At 40.6% G+C, this 21,438-nt stretch overlaps 1 protein-coding gene and 1 long non-coding RNA gene across 2 annotated transcripts in view; both read left to right on the plus strand.

Annotated features, from left to right (window-relative positions):
- Positions 1 to 6,787: 6,787 nt before the first annotated feature.
- Positions 6,788 to 21,438, plus strand: part of si:ch1073-396h14.1 (disintegrin and metalloproteinase domain-containing protein 10) — a 48,950-nt gene continuing 34,299 nt past the window's right edge. The window contains exons 1-4 of the mRNA XM_047374980.1: positions 6,788 to 7,007; positions 10,686 to 10,827; positions 11,379 to 11,497; positions 11,885 to 12,040. Coding sequence (XP_047230936.1) covers positions 6,947 to 7,007; positions 10,686 to 10,827; positions 11,379 to 11,497; positions 11,885 to 12,040 — 478 coding nt within the window. The 5' untranslated portion in view covers positions 6,788 to 6,946. The remainder of the gene's footprint in view (positions 7,008 to 10,685; positions 10,828 to 11,378; positions 11,498 to 11,884; positions 12,041 to 21,438) is intronic.
- LOC124873926 lies at positions 18,537 to 21,084 on the plus strand. The gene is made up of 2 exons (XR_007039667.1): positions 18,537 to 20,939; positions 21,024 to 21,084. It is a non-coding gene; the product is annotated as an uncharacterized LOC124873926 (long non-coding RNA).

Consider the following 21,438-nt stretch of genomic DNA (forward strand, 5'->3'; position numbering starts at 1 on the left):
TTAGGGGAAAATACACAAACTGAATGAACACAATTTTCTTTTGCTCTGTTTTCATAAGGGCAGTTGGCTGTGGCGCAGTTGGTAGCACTGTTGCCTTACAGCAAGAAGGTCCTCGGTTCGACTCCTGGCCGGGGGTCTTCCTACATGGAGTTTGCATGATGTCCCCATGCATGTGTGGGTTCTCTGCTGGTACAGTTCAAAAACATGTTGGGTTAATTGGTCTTGCTAACTTGCCCTTAGTTGTGCATGGTTGTTTGTTCTACGTGTTGCCCTGCAATGGACTGATGATCTGTCCAAGGTGTACCCTGCCTCTTGCCTGAAGAATGCTGGAGATAGGCACCTGCTCCCATGGGACCCTGTATAGAAGTAGTGGGTACAGAAAATGGATGGATGGATGTTTTCAACATCTTCCTCTAGGGGGCAGCATTGCATTACAAACTAAAACCAAGCCTGCTGTTTATTTGTTAAAAAACCAAATTGTGTTTGGTTTGTTGACACAATCATGTTACGAGAATATTTGTAAGAACCAAATAATTAGTTTTGCTTTTACAGAAGCATAATTATTTCCAGGATTTACCAGTTTTGGATGGTCAGCTATGAGCACCTGTGATGACATAATTTTCCCAAGTTAATAAACCTCTGCATGCCATATGCGTAGCTACCTGACAATAATGTAAAAATACCAAATTATGTCACAGTCCCATCTGATTTTCAGACAGTAAAAGGATGGCATATCTGTGTCAAGAGTTTGGATACAATGAGCTCATTATGAGCATGCCACAGAGTGAATATTGTGCTGTATACAAAGAAAGGGAAAGACATGACCTTTCGTGAAGGGGTTCAGGTGTGTGAGGGGGTTAACTCTTTGATGTGTCAGCAGAACGATTTGATTTGATAATTCCCACAACCTGTGAACCCTCAGAGAAGCACAAAAAACTAGTTTACCTTGCATTAATTATACCATGATCTTTGTGTGGCTCCAAATGCCAGGCATTTGTAGGGCCAGATTAGATGACTTGAGTGGTGCAGGCTTGAATTAGCCTCAAAAGCAACCGAAAACACAGAAAAATATCAGCAGTTAGACATTAAAACCTCATGAGAATTTCACCTCCAACAGAATGAGAAGAGGACAAACAAAACCTGATTTCTGAGCAGAGAATCTATACATTACCTGTTTCTGATTGCATCGGTTACAGAGATGTTTGTCTTTGCTGGCAAATATGCACAGGTTTGCCAAAAAGTAACATTAACCAACCTTTGAGCATGTATGAAAACTTGGGGATGATAAATCCCACATGAAAATGCTTCATCTGTATCAAGGATATTGTTTCGTAACTCTTGTGAAAATTATACAATGTGTGCAAAGAATGAAGCAGGCTGAGACCAAATATCATCTCATGAGAAAAACATTGGGCTTCAGTCACCCTCTGTCTGAGGCCTACAATAATCTCTTAACAGTTTAAAATAAAGATAATAAAGGTCTAGTTTCTTCATAAGATGACATTTTGCAGATATTCATTATACGTGAGAGTTTTACATTTATGTAGCTTAAGATAACTGCTGAAGTAAAGGAAGATTTCACCAAAAATAAACAAATTGTTTATAAGTGGAGCAGTAAAAAAACACGAGTCATGAGTTGCACTCCTTTTACTAAATGAGCACATAACATATGGAATTAAACTTTTACATGATTGTGATTATGTGCGTCTGTGTATGGGGGTGCAGTTGGATGTATGTGTAGCTATGGGTGTGTCTGAGTGTGCAATGTCATGGCCTGGATCCGGGTGATTCCTTATCAGCCAATCAGATCGAAACGGGAGGTTTTTGGGTGGGGGGTTGTCAGTAAATGATTAAAGGTTGGGGGAGGTTAAATTCTAAACCAGGCTGTGAAACGTCAACCCTGTAAAGTGAGAGGTGTAGTTTGATGTCTGCCGTAGGTCCCAGACCAACATTTTGTCTGATGCAGCTTAAGTTTAAAATCTATTGTGAGGTTGGTACATTTAGACTTAGACTTGTCTCTTTTATCATTCCGATTTGCATCAGCAGATACATATCAGGACAAGATTTTGTTGCAGTGGCTCAGGAATCGCTCATCTGGATCAGACACCAGGTCTTGTTGATACACTATGAAGGGAGAAATAGTAGTACTGTAGATTTATGACCCAAAAGACACCAAGTCCATTCAACTGTTTTTCAATTTTTCAAGTGTGTAAATATGAAAAACAAGATTTCATCATAACATATAATTAAGCTGCACTCTCAACAAAACTATAATTTTGTTCAAAGGAGTTAGACTTTTTTGTAAAGTTTGATCTTGATCTTTGAAAAATTTATTTGTAATTTTAGTTGCGTTTACACAAATCTTTTGTCCAGAACCACTTGTGATCTTTAAGGAAGGCATTGTAATGCAATTTTTTGTGACCTTAAAAATACTCCAGTTTCTTAAATCTACGAAGATAAATATATGTTAAAACCTATGTTTCAGGTAGATGTTCCTCATTTGCTCATGTAGTTGTCAAATGTTGCTTCACAACACCCACTAAAAATAAGTAAACCTGAGAGACTAAAGGAAATCCTACAAATTGTTTAGTGGATTGCAAGAAAGTCATATCTGCTGATTGAGACGAAAATACCTTAATGTATTGCGGCATAATGTAGTGATAGCGCTCACCAAAGAGCAGTAGTGGTTTTGCTCCCTGCTCAGGGAATCATTCATCAGGGGGTAGCAAGAGCGTTTGAAAATCAGAAAACTCTTTTTGTATAGTTTACTTGCCAGGACAGTCAGGATAGAGTGGAAGCCTCGCCATCTCGTACTCGTCGTCTTCCGCTTATCCGGGACCGGGTCGCGGGGGCAGCAGACTCAACAGAGACGCCCAGACGTCCCTCTCTCCAGACACCTCCTCCAGTTCCTCCAGGGGGAGCCCAAGGCGTTCCCAGGCCAGCCGAGAGACATAGTCCCTCCAGCGTGTCCTGGGCCGTCCCCTGGGCCTCCTCCCGGTGGGACGTGCCTGGAACACCTCCCGAGGAAGGAGTCCAGGAGGCATCCGGTATAGATGCCCGAGCCACCTCAACTGGCTCCTCTCGATGTGGAGGAGCAGCAGCTCTACTCCGAGCCCCTCCCGGATGGCCGAGCTCCTCACCCTATCTCTAAGGGAGTGCCCGGCCACCCTACGGAGCCTCGCCATGTGGACTGAAAATATACACTGTTGGTGGATGAGGTTGGTATTAGATTCATGTAATCTAAATAAAAGGCTATTTTGTTTACTCTTTTTTTAGGAATCAAGAGTACATTTGATCATCTCTTGTTCAAAATATGAATTACCCATTCCTAAGACCTTAGACCTAAGACCTAACTTCACTTTTTCTTTATGGCTTAAATCCCATTTGAAAAGACATCTATAACCCTTCATCTAAACCAAGCTTTGTTTATTTTTTTTTTACGAAAACATTTCTAAGCCATGTAATTTCCCAGGAGGTTTATTGCACTGTGTGTGACAAACATTATCATCAAACTTTCTTACTACTAAAAGATCTCATTGTTTTTTTATTTTTGTTTTGACACAGCAGTTGTGTTTTTGAAGACCTTTCATCTCAGCTGCCTGTGGTATTGATGATTTTAGATTGTAAGCCACTGAGATTCAGGGCCTTTCAGTGAGGAATTCAGTTTATGCAAGAGAATTTAGTCTGACATTTCCCAGATAAGGAGCTTGCAAATTGCATTTTTATACCCCAGAGGCTTATTTAACATCGGTCATTGTTAGTAGTGATCTACAGAACCTTGGAAAAAGTACCTTTCCTAGGATTGCTGCCATTATGTTTTACATGTTTTGTATTTAATGTTTATATTTACTTTGCCATTTCTTCTCTTTAACGATTGAACATACTTTCCTGAAGAAAATACGTCCCACATACCTGCAAAGAGCACATAATTAATCTTTTTGGTGCACTTTAGGATGTGGGCTTTGAAAGGTTAAGGTTAAGTTTGACAGGTTGCTGGTCAAACTCCTGAGCCACAGCAGTTCGTGGTTTGTTGAACTGGTTTATGCATCAAAACATACTACTGAGGTTGAAGAAAAACATCACATTTTGAGTACTGTGTAGATAATTTGATATATCCCTGTCAAACTACTGTGCATTTTCCCATTTGAGTGTCTGCACTGATAGAGATTTACTCACCTCAGCATGACAAATGAATTCATCTTATGAATATATGAACTCTTATGTATGGAGCACTGAACTTTAATCCCTAGATGGTCAAATGGGTGTTAAATACAGAAAGAAAAAAACAAGGAGGTAAACAGCTTTTATCCCAGTACACATGCACTATACCATATAGGAGTGTATCAAGTGACACCCACACTTTATAATATGACAGGACTTGATGTTTCTTAATGTTTACACCCACATAAAACGTATTTTTAAAACACCCACTAACATAGCAAGAGACACTAAAGACAGCAAAAGAAAATATTTAAATAAATGTTAAGGGATATTGCTGATCCTACACCTATACAAAACCTCATCTGTTCCAAAGCAGAAATAAAATATATTTTGTGATAGTGAAAGCAATATTTTATGCTTTTCCTACTGTTGGGAACTATCTGCTGTTTATTTCAGCAGAGGTTTCTTTAATTTAAGGTCAAAAGCCTTTATCTTACTTTTTCATGACTTCCTTCTAAGGCTAACTGATGTCACAGTTCCTCCTTCAGAATTAGTTCCTTAATTATCCGAAACAGTCACACTTTGTTAAGAATGAGGCAATAAAATACCTTTTACATAGTGTGAATCAGTTATTAATTTGATATGTGGGAGGCCTTAGATTGAAACAGGTTATGGAACATAAAAATAACTCCGAATATTTTGCTTTTGACATTTTTCCACTGTGATGGCAGTGGTAAATAGGATTTAAAATATCAGCTTTTTTGTACTTTCTATAAAGTCATAGATGTGTCCTGGCACAGCTTCTCAAAACAATTTCAGTTGAAGGACCTTGCCTGCTGTTTTAGTATACAGTATATAGACTGTGAATGGTAATGCTGGTGACTGTCTTAAAAGGAATGGAAAATCTAACATTTGAAATGGAAACTTTTGCATTCTAAGATGATGATACCCCCATTACTACTGCATATCTGTTTGTGCTTGAGTAATGAAACACGGCTTTAAGTAAATAACGTATCTATGCAATTTAATAATAATAAATAACCTAATACCTATGCAATTTAACCATCAGCTCTGCCAATCTCCCACTGATTGCTTGGACACCTCAGAAATTCACCATGCTATACCCCACACATGACGCTGCTAAGAAATTAACATAAATACTAAGCAAATATTGTAGCAATAGTCTGATAGCAATGTTTCTTAATCATATGCCTCGCCATGCCAACACTTTGTCTGTACTGATGAAAATGCACTAACATCAACATGCTGAATGCTTAAAAGTGTCATGGAGTGACATTTCTGGACTTTCTTTGTGACTTTGTGTTTGTTTACCTTTTGCTTAGATTTTTCTATTTTGGTTTTTGTATCATATTTTCTTTTCTCCTTCTTCCGCCTCCTAGTGTTTACTTCTTAAGTTCTTTTATGGTTGTTTTTCTTATTACTTTGTATGGTTTATTATTATTGTAATTATTATAGTTCTTGGTCTTCCCTGGATTCTCTAGTTTTATTTCTCTTTAGTATCTTTGCTTTTAATTGTGTTTTATTTGTTCCTTTGCACTCTTCTTGTTTACTACTTTGTTTTCTGTTTCCTTTCTAGTTAATTCAGTCAGTGTGGTTAGGTTTGTTTACTTTTGTATTCAGGTTTTCTTTATGGGTTCTTTGTTTGTTCTCAGATTGTTATTGTTGTTCCTATGTTCCCTCTAGTTTCTCTGTTTACTTTAGTCATGATTATTCTAGTTTTCTTATTCCCCATTTGATTATTTATCTTTGTCTATAGGTTGGCTTGGTCTGTGTTTCTGTTTATTGTTTATTAGTTACTTTGCCCATCCTCAGCCTTTGTATTTGTTTCACCTATTCCTTCTGCCTCCTTGTCACACCTGTTCCCTGTTTTCTCTGATTACCTGCCCTTTGTTATCCCTCAGTATATTAGTTGGTTTTGTGTCATTGTTTGTGGCTGGTTCCTTGTGTTCGTCACACCTTGTTCTCGTCCATGATTATGCTTTGTTTTTTGCATTACCTTGCCTTGGGAATTTTTTGCCACACCTTGCCTTGGGAAACCTGCAGTGATTTTTTTGTTAGCTTTGTATCTAGGCTCTGGTTCGTTTCCTGCAGTGTTTTTGCTACGTTTTTTGACCTTGTAAATAAATCTTTGAATTACAAAGGTGATCCTGCCGAGCTCTTGTCTGCACTTTGGTCCGATCCAAAACCACATCGTGACAAAAAGTGGCTGACTCTGCAGGAAAGCTTGACAAATCTTCCTAATAATTCAACTTAGAAATGTCTGACCGCTTGGGGACACTCATAGGCTGTGTGTAGAGCATCTCAACATGGTCAGGGGATCAATAAGTATGGAAATAAAAAACCATGAAGCGAGAACTTTACCACGCAAGGCTATTTTTGCAAACTATATATATATATATATATATATATATATATATATATAATAGCTTTAAAGCTGTGAACTACCCCAATATCATCATCATATCTTCTATTTGTTTAAAGTCATTCCTACAAGGCAATTTACAAATCTTTCTATGACTGTTTAAAATGCAGACAAACAAGTCTGAATATGCCCATCCACAGTGTGATTGTTCATTGCACTAGGTTAGTTGAGGCTTGAACCTCTTATGCAGACACATTCCAATGGAGTAAGACCGCAGGTACCAGGCTTTGAACATAGAACATAGGACAAAGTGATGAGAAAGCAGGACAGGGACGAGCCAAGGAGGAAAAGACAAAAATCTGCAAACAAGAAGGAATACAAAAGCACTTCAATAAGGAAAATATGGTGGTCCAACACTGCTGGTGGATGCTGCTGTTGGTCAGCTGCCATGAACGGATTACAGGTATAGTGCAGCAAGAATGCTGAAATTAGTGTGTTTGTCTGACTGTAGGTTAATCCTCACATATCATGCTGAATAAGTGAAGTTGTTCTTGCACCCATTTGCCTCTGTCTGTATGTTGTGTGTGTGTGTGTGTGTGTGTGTGTGTGTGTGTGTAAAATGATTGTCTTGCAGCAGCTCTTGCTGACTGGCCTTTTCTGGCCCTGGACATGTCGCAACGTGTCCTCACAGAAATGCAGAAAAAGATCTCAGATGCAAAACCTGTCAGTAACACAGACATTATACTTTACCTTCTCAGCTGGGACTCAGGGCCTGTACACAACTATGTAGGATTTGTTGTAAGATTCACTCTAACAAGCCAACACCATAACCATTTACCTACTCTGAAAGTAGTTTTTTTTTTTCAGCTGACTAAATCCCAAACAAATCTCAGTGTACGGCAGATTAGTTTTATGCACAGTAAATTTTGCTTTGACGATCACAGACTAATAAGAAACAATATTGGAGCTTTGATTCATTGTGTAAGTTATTATTTTCTCTAGGACCAGGTGCTCTTCAGACTTAATGTTGATTTGATCCTTTATTCTAAGCATAACATGAAGGAAAACAGAAATAAATGAATGAGAGGTAAATAAAGCAACAAAATCATTCAGCAAATTACTAGGAAAGCGCATTCCTCTAAGACCAGATTTGTATTTTCTACAGTTGTGGCTAAAAGGGCCGAGACTAACAAACATTTGCAGATCCTTTTGTCAGAGGTTTCTATGATATATTGGAGTTCAATAATAGATATTTAATCGCTTCTAAGAGGTATGAAAAATACACATACATTTATGCAAAGATTTACAGTGTCTGTCTTTCTTTTACAAAAGTTTATAAATTTCCCCTGCCAAACTGAATATTAGCTTCTGGGCAAAGTCCTGACAAACAATGACCCATTCTTGCTTCATCAGTGTTGGAGTCAGATTTTTTTGGTTTTTACTCGTTGGCTTTCAACTTTTCATCAGACATAATGAGTTTATTCCTGTACTGTGCAGTTCAACCTTCAAACTTCCTGTACGATGTCAGTCTATCCTTAAGAGACATTGATTCTTAAATACCCTTCTTAATACCAGGTCAGCATTTACAAATCTCTGCCTTACTGTTCCTGCAAACCCACCCACATCTGTTGTCTGCCAAGCGTATTGTTTAGCCTGATCCTTTTGCATTTGCTGGTCTATTGTGTATTAAAGTCCACCTTGCTGGTGTGTTCGCTGCAAAGCAAATAAGAAGTGTTTAAAGTAGGTTAATTTTATTATTTAGCAACCAGATGGTAGATGCCGCTGCAGACTTCAGTCTATCTCTGTTGATTTCATCTTAATGAGTTCTACTCATGTCTGAACAACAAATTAGAAAATGGTTTTCTTGTTTTTTGTGGTTTCTGAACAATCAGCCTGTTGTCACTGCAAGATAAATGCACAATATGTTGGGATAATTACCATTGGATTACCCCACAAAGGAATGTTTGTATACTTTAGCTTCAGGATATTAGGAAAACAAAAAATGACAATATGCTATTTGCATTCAGAGCATTAATATACAGGGGTTGAACAATGAAACTGAAACACCTGGTTTTAGACCACAATAATTTATTAGCATGGTGTAGGGCCTCCTTTTGTGGCCAATACAGCATCAATTCATCTTGGGAATGACATATACACGTCCTGCACAGTGGTCAGAGGGATTTTAAGCCATTCTTCTTGCAGGATAGTGGCCAGGTCACTATGTGATACTGGTGGAGGAAAACGTTTCCTGACTCGCTCCTCCAAAACACCCCAAAGTGGCTCAATAATATTTAGATCTGGTGACTGTGCAGGCCATGGGAGATGTTCAACTTCACTTTCATGTTCATCAAACCAATCTTTCACCAGTCTTGCTGTGTGTATTGGTGCATTGTCATCCTGATACACAGCACCGCCTTCAGGATACAATGTTTGAACCGTTGGATGCACATGGTCCTCAAGAATGGTTCAGTAGTCCTTGGCAGTGACGCTCCCATCTAGCACAAGTATTGGGCCAAGGGAATGCCATGATATGGCAGCCCAAACCATCACTGATCCACCACCATGCTTCACTCTGGGCATGCAACAGTCTGGGTGGTACGCTTCTTTGGGGCTTCTCCACACCGTAACTCCTCCGGATGTGGGGAAAACAATAAAGGTGGACTCATCAGAGAACAATACATGTTTCACATTGTCCACAACCCAAGATTTGCACTCCTTGCACCATTGAAATCGACGTTTGGCATTGGCATGAGTGACCAAAGGTTTGGCTATAGCAGCCCGGCCATGTATATTGACCCCGTGGAGCTCCCGACGGACAGTTCTGGTGGAAACAGGAGAGTTGAGGTGCACATTTAATTCTGCCGTGATTTGGGCAGCCGTGGTTTTATGTTTTTTGGATACAATTCGGGTTAGCACCCGAACATCCCTTTTAGACAGCTTCCTCTTGCGTCCACAGTTAGTCCTGTTGGATGTGGTTCATCCTTCTTGGTGGTATGCTGACATTACCCTGGATACATGATACATCACAAAGACTTGCTGTCTTGGTCACAGATGCGCCAGCAAGACGTGCACCAACAATTTGTCCTCTTTTGAACTCTGGTATGTCACCCATAATGTTGTGTGCATTTCAATATTTTGAGCAATCCTGTGCTCTTACCCTGCTAATTGAACCTTCATACTCTGCTCTTACTGGTGTAATGTACAATCAGTGACGACTGGCTACCAGGCTGGTCCAATTTAGCCATGAAACCTCCCACACTAAAATGACAGGTGTTTCAATTTCATTGTCCAACCCCTGTATGTCCCTTAAAATATGATGATTAAATATTGCATTCAAGCATGTATTGTCTATATTGTGCATCACTACTAATCTCACTTAAAGCTAATGTATGTGTCACAAATTACTTTTAAATGACTATTATATATGGAAAGAAAATTCAAGTCGACAGCAAGGTTTGTCAGGGTTTGTTGGAGTTGTGTAGGACCAAGGTGCAGAGTGGAGCGAGGATGCGGTATGGTGAGTCTTTTTAAGTTTAATATAAAATAAAACATCCATTTACACAAATGTTGTGATGGATACAGGCCAGGAAAAGAAGCTTGGACATTACACACTAGGGAACAGATGGGGAGCAAGCAGGAGGATCCAGTGGCGAGAACAGAAAACCAGAAAGTATAAATGCTGAGGGAAGTGGAGAATATCCCAATGAACTAGGGGAGTTAATCAGGGAGAGAATCAGGAACAACTGGTGGAGAAGGGAAGTCAGGGAGAGTGACTAATTGACACAAATGAGATGGGAGTGCAGGGAGGTAACTGAAAACATCTAAGTGAACAGAAACAAATAAACAATGTGACCAAAAATAACTTAAACAGAGAGAAAACAGATCTATAAGAAAATACAAACTAAAACATCTAACCTAAAAACCCAGGGAAGTAACCTAAACAACATAATGAATCTAATAAACCTGAATAAACTGAAATAAAGCAAGTGAAGAACATGGCAGCAAAGAGAAAGTAAACGCAACTCAAAACTCCAAACGGGCAGATTATAACAGGTATGAAAAATGTAGAGACGCAATCATGATTTGTATTTGATGTGCAGTAACTTGAAAACTATGTTTTTCTTTTATTTTCTTCCAGGTGTTGGGATCAGTCCTTTTATAAAGCATTATGAAGTCTTATCATACGACAGAGGGGATCTCCACAGGAAGCACTTAAGAGCCAGGAGGGCCATGCAGCCTGAGGAACAGACACTGAAACTGGATTTTACTGCTTTTCATCGGTAGCTTCCCATTTTATATTTTATTTTTATTCATTGATTTATTATTAAATCATCAGAAAGCTCATAGTGGGAGCTCTAATTTTCAGTGGTGCCAAGGCACGTCCAATACAACAGTACATTACCATCATCCGAAAGAGATAACAATAAAAAATCATTACAAAAACATTTTCATTTACTAAGATTAATCATTTAAAACTGAAACTGAGACTCAGTTGATATAAACAAAGTTTAAAGCCTTGTTGCAACACATTCCAGATGGTAGGTGCATGATAACAGAAGGAAGATCTTCTCTGCTCTGTGTGAATTTTGTATGGTGAGGCATGATTTTTAATGGCTAAAACAATAATTTAAGTTGCAGGAAAGCAGATCTTTAAAATCTTACTTTAAAAACAAACCTGTAAATAAACAGTCTACATTTTTTAACATTACCAGATGCATCTATTGAGTTATATGTTAATTCTTTTCCAGCTGATGACAGATTTGCATACTTGGCATTACGCTACAAGGCTTTGACCACATCTGCAAACCGTTTGTGTTTTTCTTGCTATCAGAAATTTCTGCCTGCTTCTGAGGCAGGATTCTGCTGGGTTTTCCGAAGAATTCACTGTGTTCGGTGAAAATGGACCGGCATCAGTTGACCTGTCCCACTTATACACAGGAACGGTTGAAGGTTGGTGTGATATGAGGACTCATAACAGTTTACCTCAACAACTGACCCACATTTTAGGACAATTCACATGAATATATCAGTTATTTATTTTTTAGCAGCAGCTGCACAACTACAGTTAAGAGAAAATTCAATGAATTTTTAAATGCGACTTTTATATTGGAAACAAACTGGGCCTCATCCACTGAACATTCTTTATGATTTGGATGAAAGGTCTAGATAAAGAAATGCACATTTACTGACTAACATAAAAATACAAAATACATAAAAAGTTTAATCTCCTCTACTTGCTTTGAGTAGTATTTAACATTCAGTTAAATCAGTCTATTTGTCTGTTACATCTCACTATTTCTCTGATGCCTCGTTATCTCCCCTTACTGTGTCTTGCAGGTGAGTATGGGTCATCTTGCCACGGCTCTGTGCTACAGGGACAGTTTGAGGGTACCATCCATACGCACAACGGCACTTACCATATAGAGCCTCTTGACAGATACACCAGCAGCCCGAAAGATCATCACTCCATAATCTACCATGAGGAGGATGTGGGTAAGGCTGATTTTATTCAAGGGAAAAAATTTTCTAGATGCTTTCCGTTTCCAAATGGCTTTGCAGCAGCTTTCACTCAGCGTCCAGAGCTGATTGATGTCTATCTGGAGAGACAATGTGTCCAAAATACACCTAAATTGCTGTCCAGATTCTTTGACAATGATGGGAAAGAGTGCTAACAGAAATTCATTGCTACATTAAATGTAAATTATAATCAGCAACATTCTTGGCGGTCTCATTGAAAGACAAATGAGCAGACCAATACACATCTCCCCCACTGTTACATATGTACATGCTATGCTAAAGTTTTCAAACTTCTTAAACCATTTCACCTTTAGTCACGTTACAGCCACAATCTTCCACATGTTTTCTCATGATCTTATGTGACAAAATTTGTAAAACAGTGAATATTTGTGGTGGTAGCCTGCAGCTCCAGCCTAACCTGGGTTACTGAGGGTCATTGAACTGGGTAGTAGGAGAGGAGTTACAGAGTGTCAGCAGTGCCTGCTAAAGGGCTCTGAGTGCATTTTGAGTTTCTCTCCACCTGGATACCAGCCAAAGAAAAGATAATCTGAAGATGGTGTGAATTTTGTAAGAGGAGGAAGATAGAATTTTTAAAAGTAGTTATAAAGAAAGTGACAGAAACAAGAGGAAAAAGATATAATGTGAGGTCAAATGAGCAGTAACAAAATGACACAAGTAGCATGCAAAGCTTCTACAGGCTTTCAAGGCCTTAGAAACAGTCTCTACAACAGATTAAAATGAAATCTAACTTTCAGTTTTTCTCACGAATAATCCAGATGAACGCAATTAGGAATCATCAAAACTCAAGTGTATGCCTGTCCTAGCATGCACGCGATTGTTTGGCTGCACACGTATGTTTGCATTAGTATAACCTGAGCTCTAAGAAAGTATTTAACTGGAAACGCAGTACGGTCTTTGCCAGAACCACCACCCCCCACCCACTCCCACATGTTTGTCCCTCAATCTACTCTGTGTCTGCAATCCTCTCTACTCCTACTGCAACTTCTTCACTCCAAGATGTAGTAAAACCTCGCCATTGGTTCGCCAGTGACATCCTGTTCCCTCAGTGGCAGGCCAGCATGTCTGCAGGAAACTGGGAAACATTGACCATGCGATACTACAGTAAACAATCAAGGCCTCCACAGAGAATGTAAGATTAGGACTCAAGACGGTGACATAATGTATGCATTTTCACATCCTGCAGTTGTCCTCTGGAGGTCTCCGTTTTGATTGAGGAAATGTTGTTCTCCTGAGGGAGGCTGGATGCCATGGGGTCCATTAGATCTGGAACAAAGGCTACTGGCAATATTTCCTGATACCTGGTTGAACTCAAACCAAAATGTCTTTGTTAACATAAAGTGAAATGATGAAATAATTGTGGAGAGTATTTGTATTTAACACAAAGAGAACTATTAAAGACATTTCTAGAAAAAAAAGTGGGTACTGTGAAAGGAACCAAATAAATATAACAAGAAAACATGGTTTCTTGAAGTTATAATCTAACAAAATAGATAGAGATGATGTCAGACATTAACTTTAACCTGTTCTTCCTAAATTGGGTATTAAAATATCCTAATGCCCTGCAACATTTTCTGTGTTCATACAGGTCCACCTTGTCTATTGCAAAACTTATTTTCTTGCTCCTTTTCTGACTCATGCAGTCTTAACATTCAGGAGAATTTATTATGACCACACAAAGAGGCTTGTCAATGTTCATCCTGGTAAAGAATCCTCTGATCTAGTTCGTATCTTGAGTCAGATTGAAGTAGTGGATACATCTCAAGCCTGATTCTCCAGAATCAATTTAAATAGTGAAGATAGTAAAAACCAGAGATACAAAATCTTGGATAAATCACATAGTATCAATATACTGTATATTTCTTAACAAAGTGAAAAGACATAAAGTAACACTGTTGCAGTTTATTCATAAACCTTAATTAGTTTTTATGAGGGCTTTTAATTGTACAATTGTTCCTTTTCCAGACCGGAATGATAATAGAACCTACATCTTCAGCATTTTTTAATGTGAACCAGGAACAAACATTTTAACTTGTTCTGAATTTTCTCTACTGAACACAACCATTAATACATGGCCATGAGCAGAATACAGAAAATCCACCACATTTGAGCGGTCTGAGGTAGGCCTGGGGTCTTTTCACACCTCCGTTTGCTGTTTGTCGTCTGGGGTCGGAGGCTGGGAGAGGGAGCGGGCCTTCTGGCCGAGGGTTGGGGTCTTGGGGGTTGTCTGGTGCTGGGGCTGGCTTTTCTGCCCCGTTTGGATTGCCTTGGATCTTGGTCCCTGGCTCCGGTGCCCAGTCCGTCGGTCGGGGGGGGCGCCAGGCTCCAACGAGGGGGTCTTGGCCAGGCAGTGGGCAGTGTTGATTGAGATGTGGCTTCGCTTTGGTGGAGGGGCTGGCCAGCCTGCTTGTTGTGGCGGGGTGTACGGGAGGGTGGGTGGCCAGCATCCTGGGGCACCTCCGGGGTTTGAGTGTGTGGTTGATGGGGTACCCGGTCCTTGGCGTGCTGTGGTGGCTTTCCTCCAATGCTTCTATCTGTGGCTCTTGCCCCTGGCCGGGCGCATGGCTACGATTGGTGGTCGGGTGGGTGGGGCGGTGGAGCATGTCTTGTGCTTGCACTGGGGTGGCTGGTGGGATGTGCTTGGCCTGGAGCGGTTGGCCTGCCTGGCCCGGTTACCCGGCTCGTGCATGTTTCCCTCTCACAAACTGATGGGCCGGGGCTGCTGGTGATGGCCGAATTGTTGGGCGGGCTTTCCGGTCTGCTGCTCTGCTGGCTGTTGAGTTTGGGGTGGGATCAAGGCGGTGGGCTCGAGGCTGGCATGTGGGGCTGCAGCGTGTGGGGGTTGTGTCCTCTTCTTGGATGTGGGGTCACCAGCATCTGGATCGGCTGAGTGGTGATGGTAGAGCTGAGCTGGATAATGTTTCTACCTGGGCTATCATTGCAGTGGCAGTGATGTGGTGTGTCTGTGTGGTTGCGGGGGCATGGTGGAGGACCTTCTGACCAGAACGTTTTATGCTACTTTCTCACTGCAAAATAAAACAGATTTTTATAGCCAGACAACAAATAGCTAAAGCTCATGCTTTTATCCAACACAACACTAACCTGTCAGTTCTTCAGTTTAACAGCTTTGTAAAGACTCTTTCAAATTCCTATTCCTTGATAACATTTGCTGCTCTTAAGAAATGGTTCAGACACTTGCTGCCCTCTTTGTGTTGCAGGAAAAAGCTTGTTAGTGTTTTCGGAGTTGCTCCCAACATGCAGCCAGGCATCGGGAATCAGGCTCTTAAAGATAAAGGATATCTTTGTGGGTCATTCAGCTCCTACTATTGAGCAAACTGGAAGACAACTTCATGGATAGAAAAATCTCCGTACTATGTGGGAGGCAACCTCTCTAAAACATGCAAATTGTCATGTTGAATTTGTGTTTATCAGAGAATGCATTTTCAGAGAAAGCAAAGTCTTTGACACAAACTTGTTTTTCTGCACTTCAGGCTGCTTCAGGGTGGTTTAAATGAACTATTTAAGATGTTGTACAGATTAATTCTGGAATAAACCCATTCCTCCAACGATGAAAACAAACTTTTTAACCCACACCAAATAACCCTTAAATGTCGCATGAGAGTCTTAATTCCCATTTTTGTTGAATGTGTTGGTGTGGCTTTCTGTAGATGTTACAGCCAAAGCTGACTTGAGACGTGAAGTTTTGGCATCAACTTTCTGCACCACGCTGCTCAGCAAGAACAGCTTTCAACAGCTGTTGGAAACATGACTCCTGTGGCTCAAATGTGACTAATTTCTCATGTGGGAGAAATCCCTTTTCGTTTACATTTCAAAGAAAGAAATGGTTTCCTTAATTAATCTCAGATTAGCAGTCACACCGACCAGATTTAGACAAGGTTTTCTGCTTGCCAAAGATCAAATATCTGATTTGTTTAAAAACATTTGGCTTCATGAGACAGAAAGATTGAATTCCTGTTCATAGAAAAGGGGGATATGCCGACGGTATGAGAGTAGACATGAATAAAGGTCTGGAAGCATTTCTGGGTCAACACCCAGCTTTTAGGGCCTCCACATCCAGCTCCCTCCCCCACTCAGGCCATACATAGACCTTACTGTGGAGTTTGTGATTGGCTGAGGGACTTCAGCAGGGTGGTGTGATTCAGTCATGTGTTGCCCTGTCTTATGCTGAATGTAAAAAGCCAGGATGTTCTGAACTGAGTCAACACACTCTTTCCATTAAACCTTAAAGCTTCATCTAGTCTATAATTAAGTTGGTAAATACATTTGCTACTCCATCATTACACTGAACCAAATCTGAAAGTAACTCTTAGTTCCTCTGATTTATTATAGTTTGGATGCATTTTATCATGTTAAACTTAAATTAAATAATTTCCTAGATTCCTCTCAGACCAGAACATAACCCTGATAAACTCTGTTGCAAAATCATTTGACTTCTTGCATTTCTGTAAAACCCTCTTTCAGGACATGTCTCTTAGGACTCCAGTCTAATCACGGTTGCATCAGTCCTAAATGAAACAAAAGTCTCTAAGCTATTGCAAATCTCAGGCGCCAGTTTGTTAATGTAATCCAACCAGCAGAGCATTTCCACAAGCGGACCTGCCAGAGCTTCTGCTTTAGTCTACTGTGTTGATTTCATAATGAGGGATTTCATTTTATAAATGTCTGAGAATGTGGGGGTCAATATATCTGCTCTCAAAGGATCTCATCTTTAGCTAACTGCACTTATTGGTTCAGTTTTGGACATTCACTGTCCACTTTATTGTGTGTACATTGATAGCACTGGGTTGTCTTCAGAACAATCTAAATTCTCACATGTGATGCAGATTTGTCGAATGCTCATCGTTGATGAAAGTTTCCACATCCCAGAGGTGCCCAGTAGGATTGAAATCTGGAGACCATAAAAAGGGGGGATCAAAATAAATGATACATCAATTAATTCAATCATAATAAAAAGTTGACAATACTCATTTGCTTTTCATATTTTTTCATAGTTGTTACACGTTACACAGCAGCATTGCAGACACACAGACAGTTAGCCCCTCCCCTGTCCTGCAGCAGCTTAGCCAAAGCTTGAAATCAACACAGTAGGCTGCAGCTGAAAGTCTAAAACTTGGGTAACATCACAAGTATACTAAAGAAGACGCTTTGCAATTTTCTTTTGTCAAAAAAGGCCAATGTAGTGTTCAGATGTATTTTACCTTTGAGGGAGATGAACAGCAAAAGCTAAAGGATGTTGAAGATCTCTGATGCTTGCCAGTGTTTTTTGAGTCTGATGGAGTAGTGGCAAACAAGGCCAATTATACAGTACATACTTGGCCAAGCACAGACACTGATGTTTATGAGGAATTTAAAAAGATCAGTAAAACTCTAGTTTTAACATCAACAAAGTGTTAACCCTGCAAGTTGCTGATAATTAAGCATATTCATTGAATTAACTTTTTATAGTGTCAGAGAAGGTGTGTAAATGAGGCTTTAGGGAAAAGAAAAAATAGACAAAATTCTGCTTGAGGATATAAGATTTGAAATCACTCACAAAATAATCTATTTGAACAGCTCTAAAAAACCTTTGGACTGTACTGAGCAAAATCACTACATTTAGTTTGCTTTTCATGCAGACACAGAGAAAAAATACCATCCATCTTCTGCTTTTTTAAGCCATGGCAGAAAGTCTTACAAAGTGTGACAGATATATTTTTCCCAACAACGTTTTATGTTGTTCGTGTGGTATTCGAAGTGATTTGTAGCGCAAAAGAAAAGAGGAGTCCCTCCAGCAAGGCCTTTCTTAAGGTCAGCTGCTAGCTGCATGTGCCTGTAAAAGCAAATGCAAGCAGGTTTTTTTCCAAAGCAGATATAAGTACCTTATAAGGCATCCTGGTTTTTTTCTGGCGTGATGAACTTGCAGTTTCTTTCTCACTGACTGTAATTAAATGTGTAACGCAAATATATATGAATAAAAAAACACTTTAAAGGTCCACTAATGAGGGGTTTTTGACATGTAAAAGAATGTGACCATAATATCCTCTTGAAGCAATTTTGACCTTTAATGTGACATATATCCTATTCATCTGAATTATAAATCAGTTACAGGAGAACATAAATATGTATTGATAAAAGGTGCAATAACCTGTGTGCACACACAATATTTTGTTAGAGGCTTTTTTTTATTCTGCTTCAGCATTAAGTTTACTTTGCTACTAGTTTGCCAGCATCCTGCATAGTGAATTTGGAATGTTTGCCCAGTCTACTTTGCAAAGGTTCTCCTGATCTATCAGATTGTAAGTGTCAGAGTGTGTGTGTGTGTGTGTGTGTGTGTGTATGGTGTACTTTTATTCATGGCTTCAGTGTTTTTCAGTTGGTGCTGGAGGTTCTCAGGTGCGCTGGATGACAGGTGCGACCTATCTGCTGATTGCATTAAGCGGAAGGCTGTCAGCACTTGGGCACCAGAGTGTTTGCCTCAGTGGTAACAAGCTCAGCCTCTACTGATTTTTCTTCGTTCATGTGCTTCTAGTAACTTTTGTATTTGCTCCCTCGCAGGTTTTTACCTGAGGCTTCGTTTACCTTGCTGAGACCTGACTTCGTTCCAGAAGTTCTCTGAGCAATCTGGATAATCATCTACTGAGTATTGGATCTACCTTCTTGTGGATTTCTCTCCCAACCGTTTGTACTTCTCGGACATGGACCAAGCTGGCGGCTTCCCGCTTCCTTCAACTCCAGGACCAAGGCATAAGCGTACCCTGTTCGACCCTCCATCGCGAGCATCGGCACCCGTGCTTCATCTGGTTTGCACCAAACCAGCAGCTGAGAAGACAACTGAGCAAGCTAAGACTCTGAATCTCTCCCATCTTAATTCACCCTGACTCTTCGCAACAGTTTATTTTAGAGGTCAATGCCTCTGATATTGGGGTTGGAGCAGTGTTGTCGCAGAATTCTGAGGATGAGAGACTACATCCTTGTGCCTTCTATTCACGTAGACTGAACAACGCAGAAATTATGATGTCGGAGATAGTTATTAGTAATTAAATTAGCTCTCGAAGAATGGCGCCACTGGCTTGAGGGAGCTGAACATCTTGTTCAAGTCTGGACGGACCATAAAAACCTGGCTTACATCAGCTAAGAGATTGAACCCACGTCAGTCCCGGTGGTCTTTATTCTTTTCACGTTTTGATCTATGCATTTCTTTCAGACCTGGACCTAAGAACACTAAACCTGATGCCCTTTCCAGACAGTTTGCTGTTGATGACTCAGTAAAGAAGGCAGCTCCCATTCTACCGCCCAGTTGGACGGTTGGGGCACTGGTTGTTGATGGTTGGAGATGGAAGACATTATCCTCAGACCTCAACAACAGAACCCAACCCTGGCACAGGACCACCCAATCGCACCTATGTCCCGCTTAAGGTTCATTCCAGACTCATTGATTGGTTGCACACAGCTAAGTTTTCTGCTCATCCAGGAGTCAGCAGAACCATAGCTCTCATACAGAGAAGGTTTAGGTGGCCTTCAGTTCATAAGGACATTAAGGACTTTGTTCAGGCCTGTGCCACGTGTGCCAGAAACAAAACCAGTGTTCAACCGCCCGCAGGTCTCCTCCAACCTCTTAGCATTCCTGGCCGTCCCTGGTCGCATACTGCTTTGGACTTTATCGGTCTACCCCTATCCTCAGGTATGACTACCATTCTCACAATTGTTGACCGTTTCTCTAAAACGTGCCATCTCATCCCTCTCAGGAGACTTCCACCTGAGAGGGAAAACTAAGCTTCTCACCAAACCTGTTTTTTGTTTGCATGGGATCCCACATGACATTCTGTCCACCCGAGACAATTCATCTCTCAGGTCTGGAAGCAGTTCTGCTTAACTTTGGAAGCTAAGGTTTCATTAACCTCCGGCTATCACCCTCAATCTAATGGACAAATGGAGAGACTCAACCCAACAACTTGAATCCACTCTACACTGTCTCACTTCTACTAACCCAACAGACTGGTGCTCATACCTACCATGGGTTTAATATGTATTAAATTCTCACGTTTCCTCTGCTACAGGATGTTCTCCCTTCGAAGCATCCCTTGGTTACCAGCCGCCTTTGTTTTCTGCTGATGAGACAGACATCATGGTTTCCTCGGCCCACCAACACATACGTCACTGCAAATCCATCTGGAACTCCACCATCCAAATCCTCCAACGAACCACAGAACGAGCGCTTCACTGATCGAAAATGCCGACCTGCCCCAGAATATCGGCCTGGCCAAAAGTTCTGGTTGTCAGCACGTGATATACCACTAAAGTCTATGTCCCGAAAACTTTCGCCTCGTTTCATCGGACCTTATGAGATTGAGGCCGTGATCAGTCCCTCTGCGGTTCACCTCCGTCTACCTGCAAGCCTTCGCATACACCCTACATTCCATGTGTCCCAGATAAAACCTTGGATCTCTAGTGCTTCTTTTTTTGCTTCATTCATGTGCTTCTAGTAACTTTTGTATTTGCTCCCTCGCAGGTTTTTATCTGAGGCTTTGTTTACCTTGCTGAGACCTGACTTTATTCCAGAGGTTCTCTGAGCAATCTGGATAATCATCTACTGAGTATTGGATCTACCTTCTTGTGGATTTCTCTCCCAACCGTTTGTACTTTTCGGACACGGACAAAGCTGGCGGCGTCCCGCTTCCTTCAACTCCAGGACCAAGGCATAAGCGTACCCTGTTCCACCCTCCATCGCGAGCATCGGCACCTGTGCTTCATCTGGTTTGCACCAAACCAGCAGCTGAGAAGACAACTGAGCAACCTCACTTCGCAAGCTAAGACTCTGAATCTCTCTACCCCTGGTGGCTCAAGCAACAGCAATTTAGTAAGCCATTTCTCGGATCTCTTTAATCAGTTGCTATATATTGTTCGTTTATTCACCAGTCCCTTCTCCTTTTTTCCCATACAGTTGGTGTTTCCAGTTCTCGTCCGTGATTACTTTGCTGACAATAAAAACACGTTATACTTTACCTCTGAGTGTTCTCTGTATGTGGGTCAGAACTGTGTTGAAAATGACAGTAAGGACTTATCTTGTCCATTGCCCTCTTCAAGTGACCACAAAGTATTTGTGTGGAATTATCTCTGAACTCTGGCTCTTTAAAAAGCTTTAGTTTTCCTTTGGTAAAGGATTCTTCTGTTGATTTGAATGTATGTTTGGGCTAAGAAAGCCCTGAAATACAGAAGCACTAAAAGGTGAGGGGGGAGAAATGTAGACTAATTTTCAAAGTCTGAACAAATTTTCTTTTTCACACGACTTTAGAAGTTACGTGCGAGAAAAAAATAGAGATTAAAATATCTCTAAGTTAATTTTGTTCTGTAAGAAA

This window comes from Girardinichthys multiradiatus, chromosome 9 (assembly GCF_021462225.1).
Source record: "Girardinichthys multiradiatus isolate DD_20200921_A chromosome 9, DD_fGirMul_XY1, whole genome shotgun sequence".
NCBI classification, from domain to species: domain Eukaryota; kingdom Metazoa; phylum Chordata; class Actinopteri; order Cyprinodontiformes; family Goodeidae; genus Girardinichthys; species Girardinichthys multiradiatus.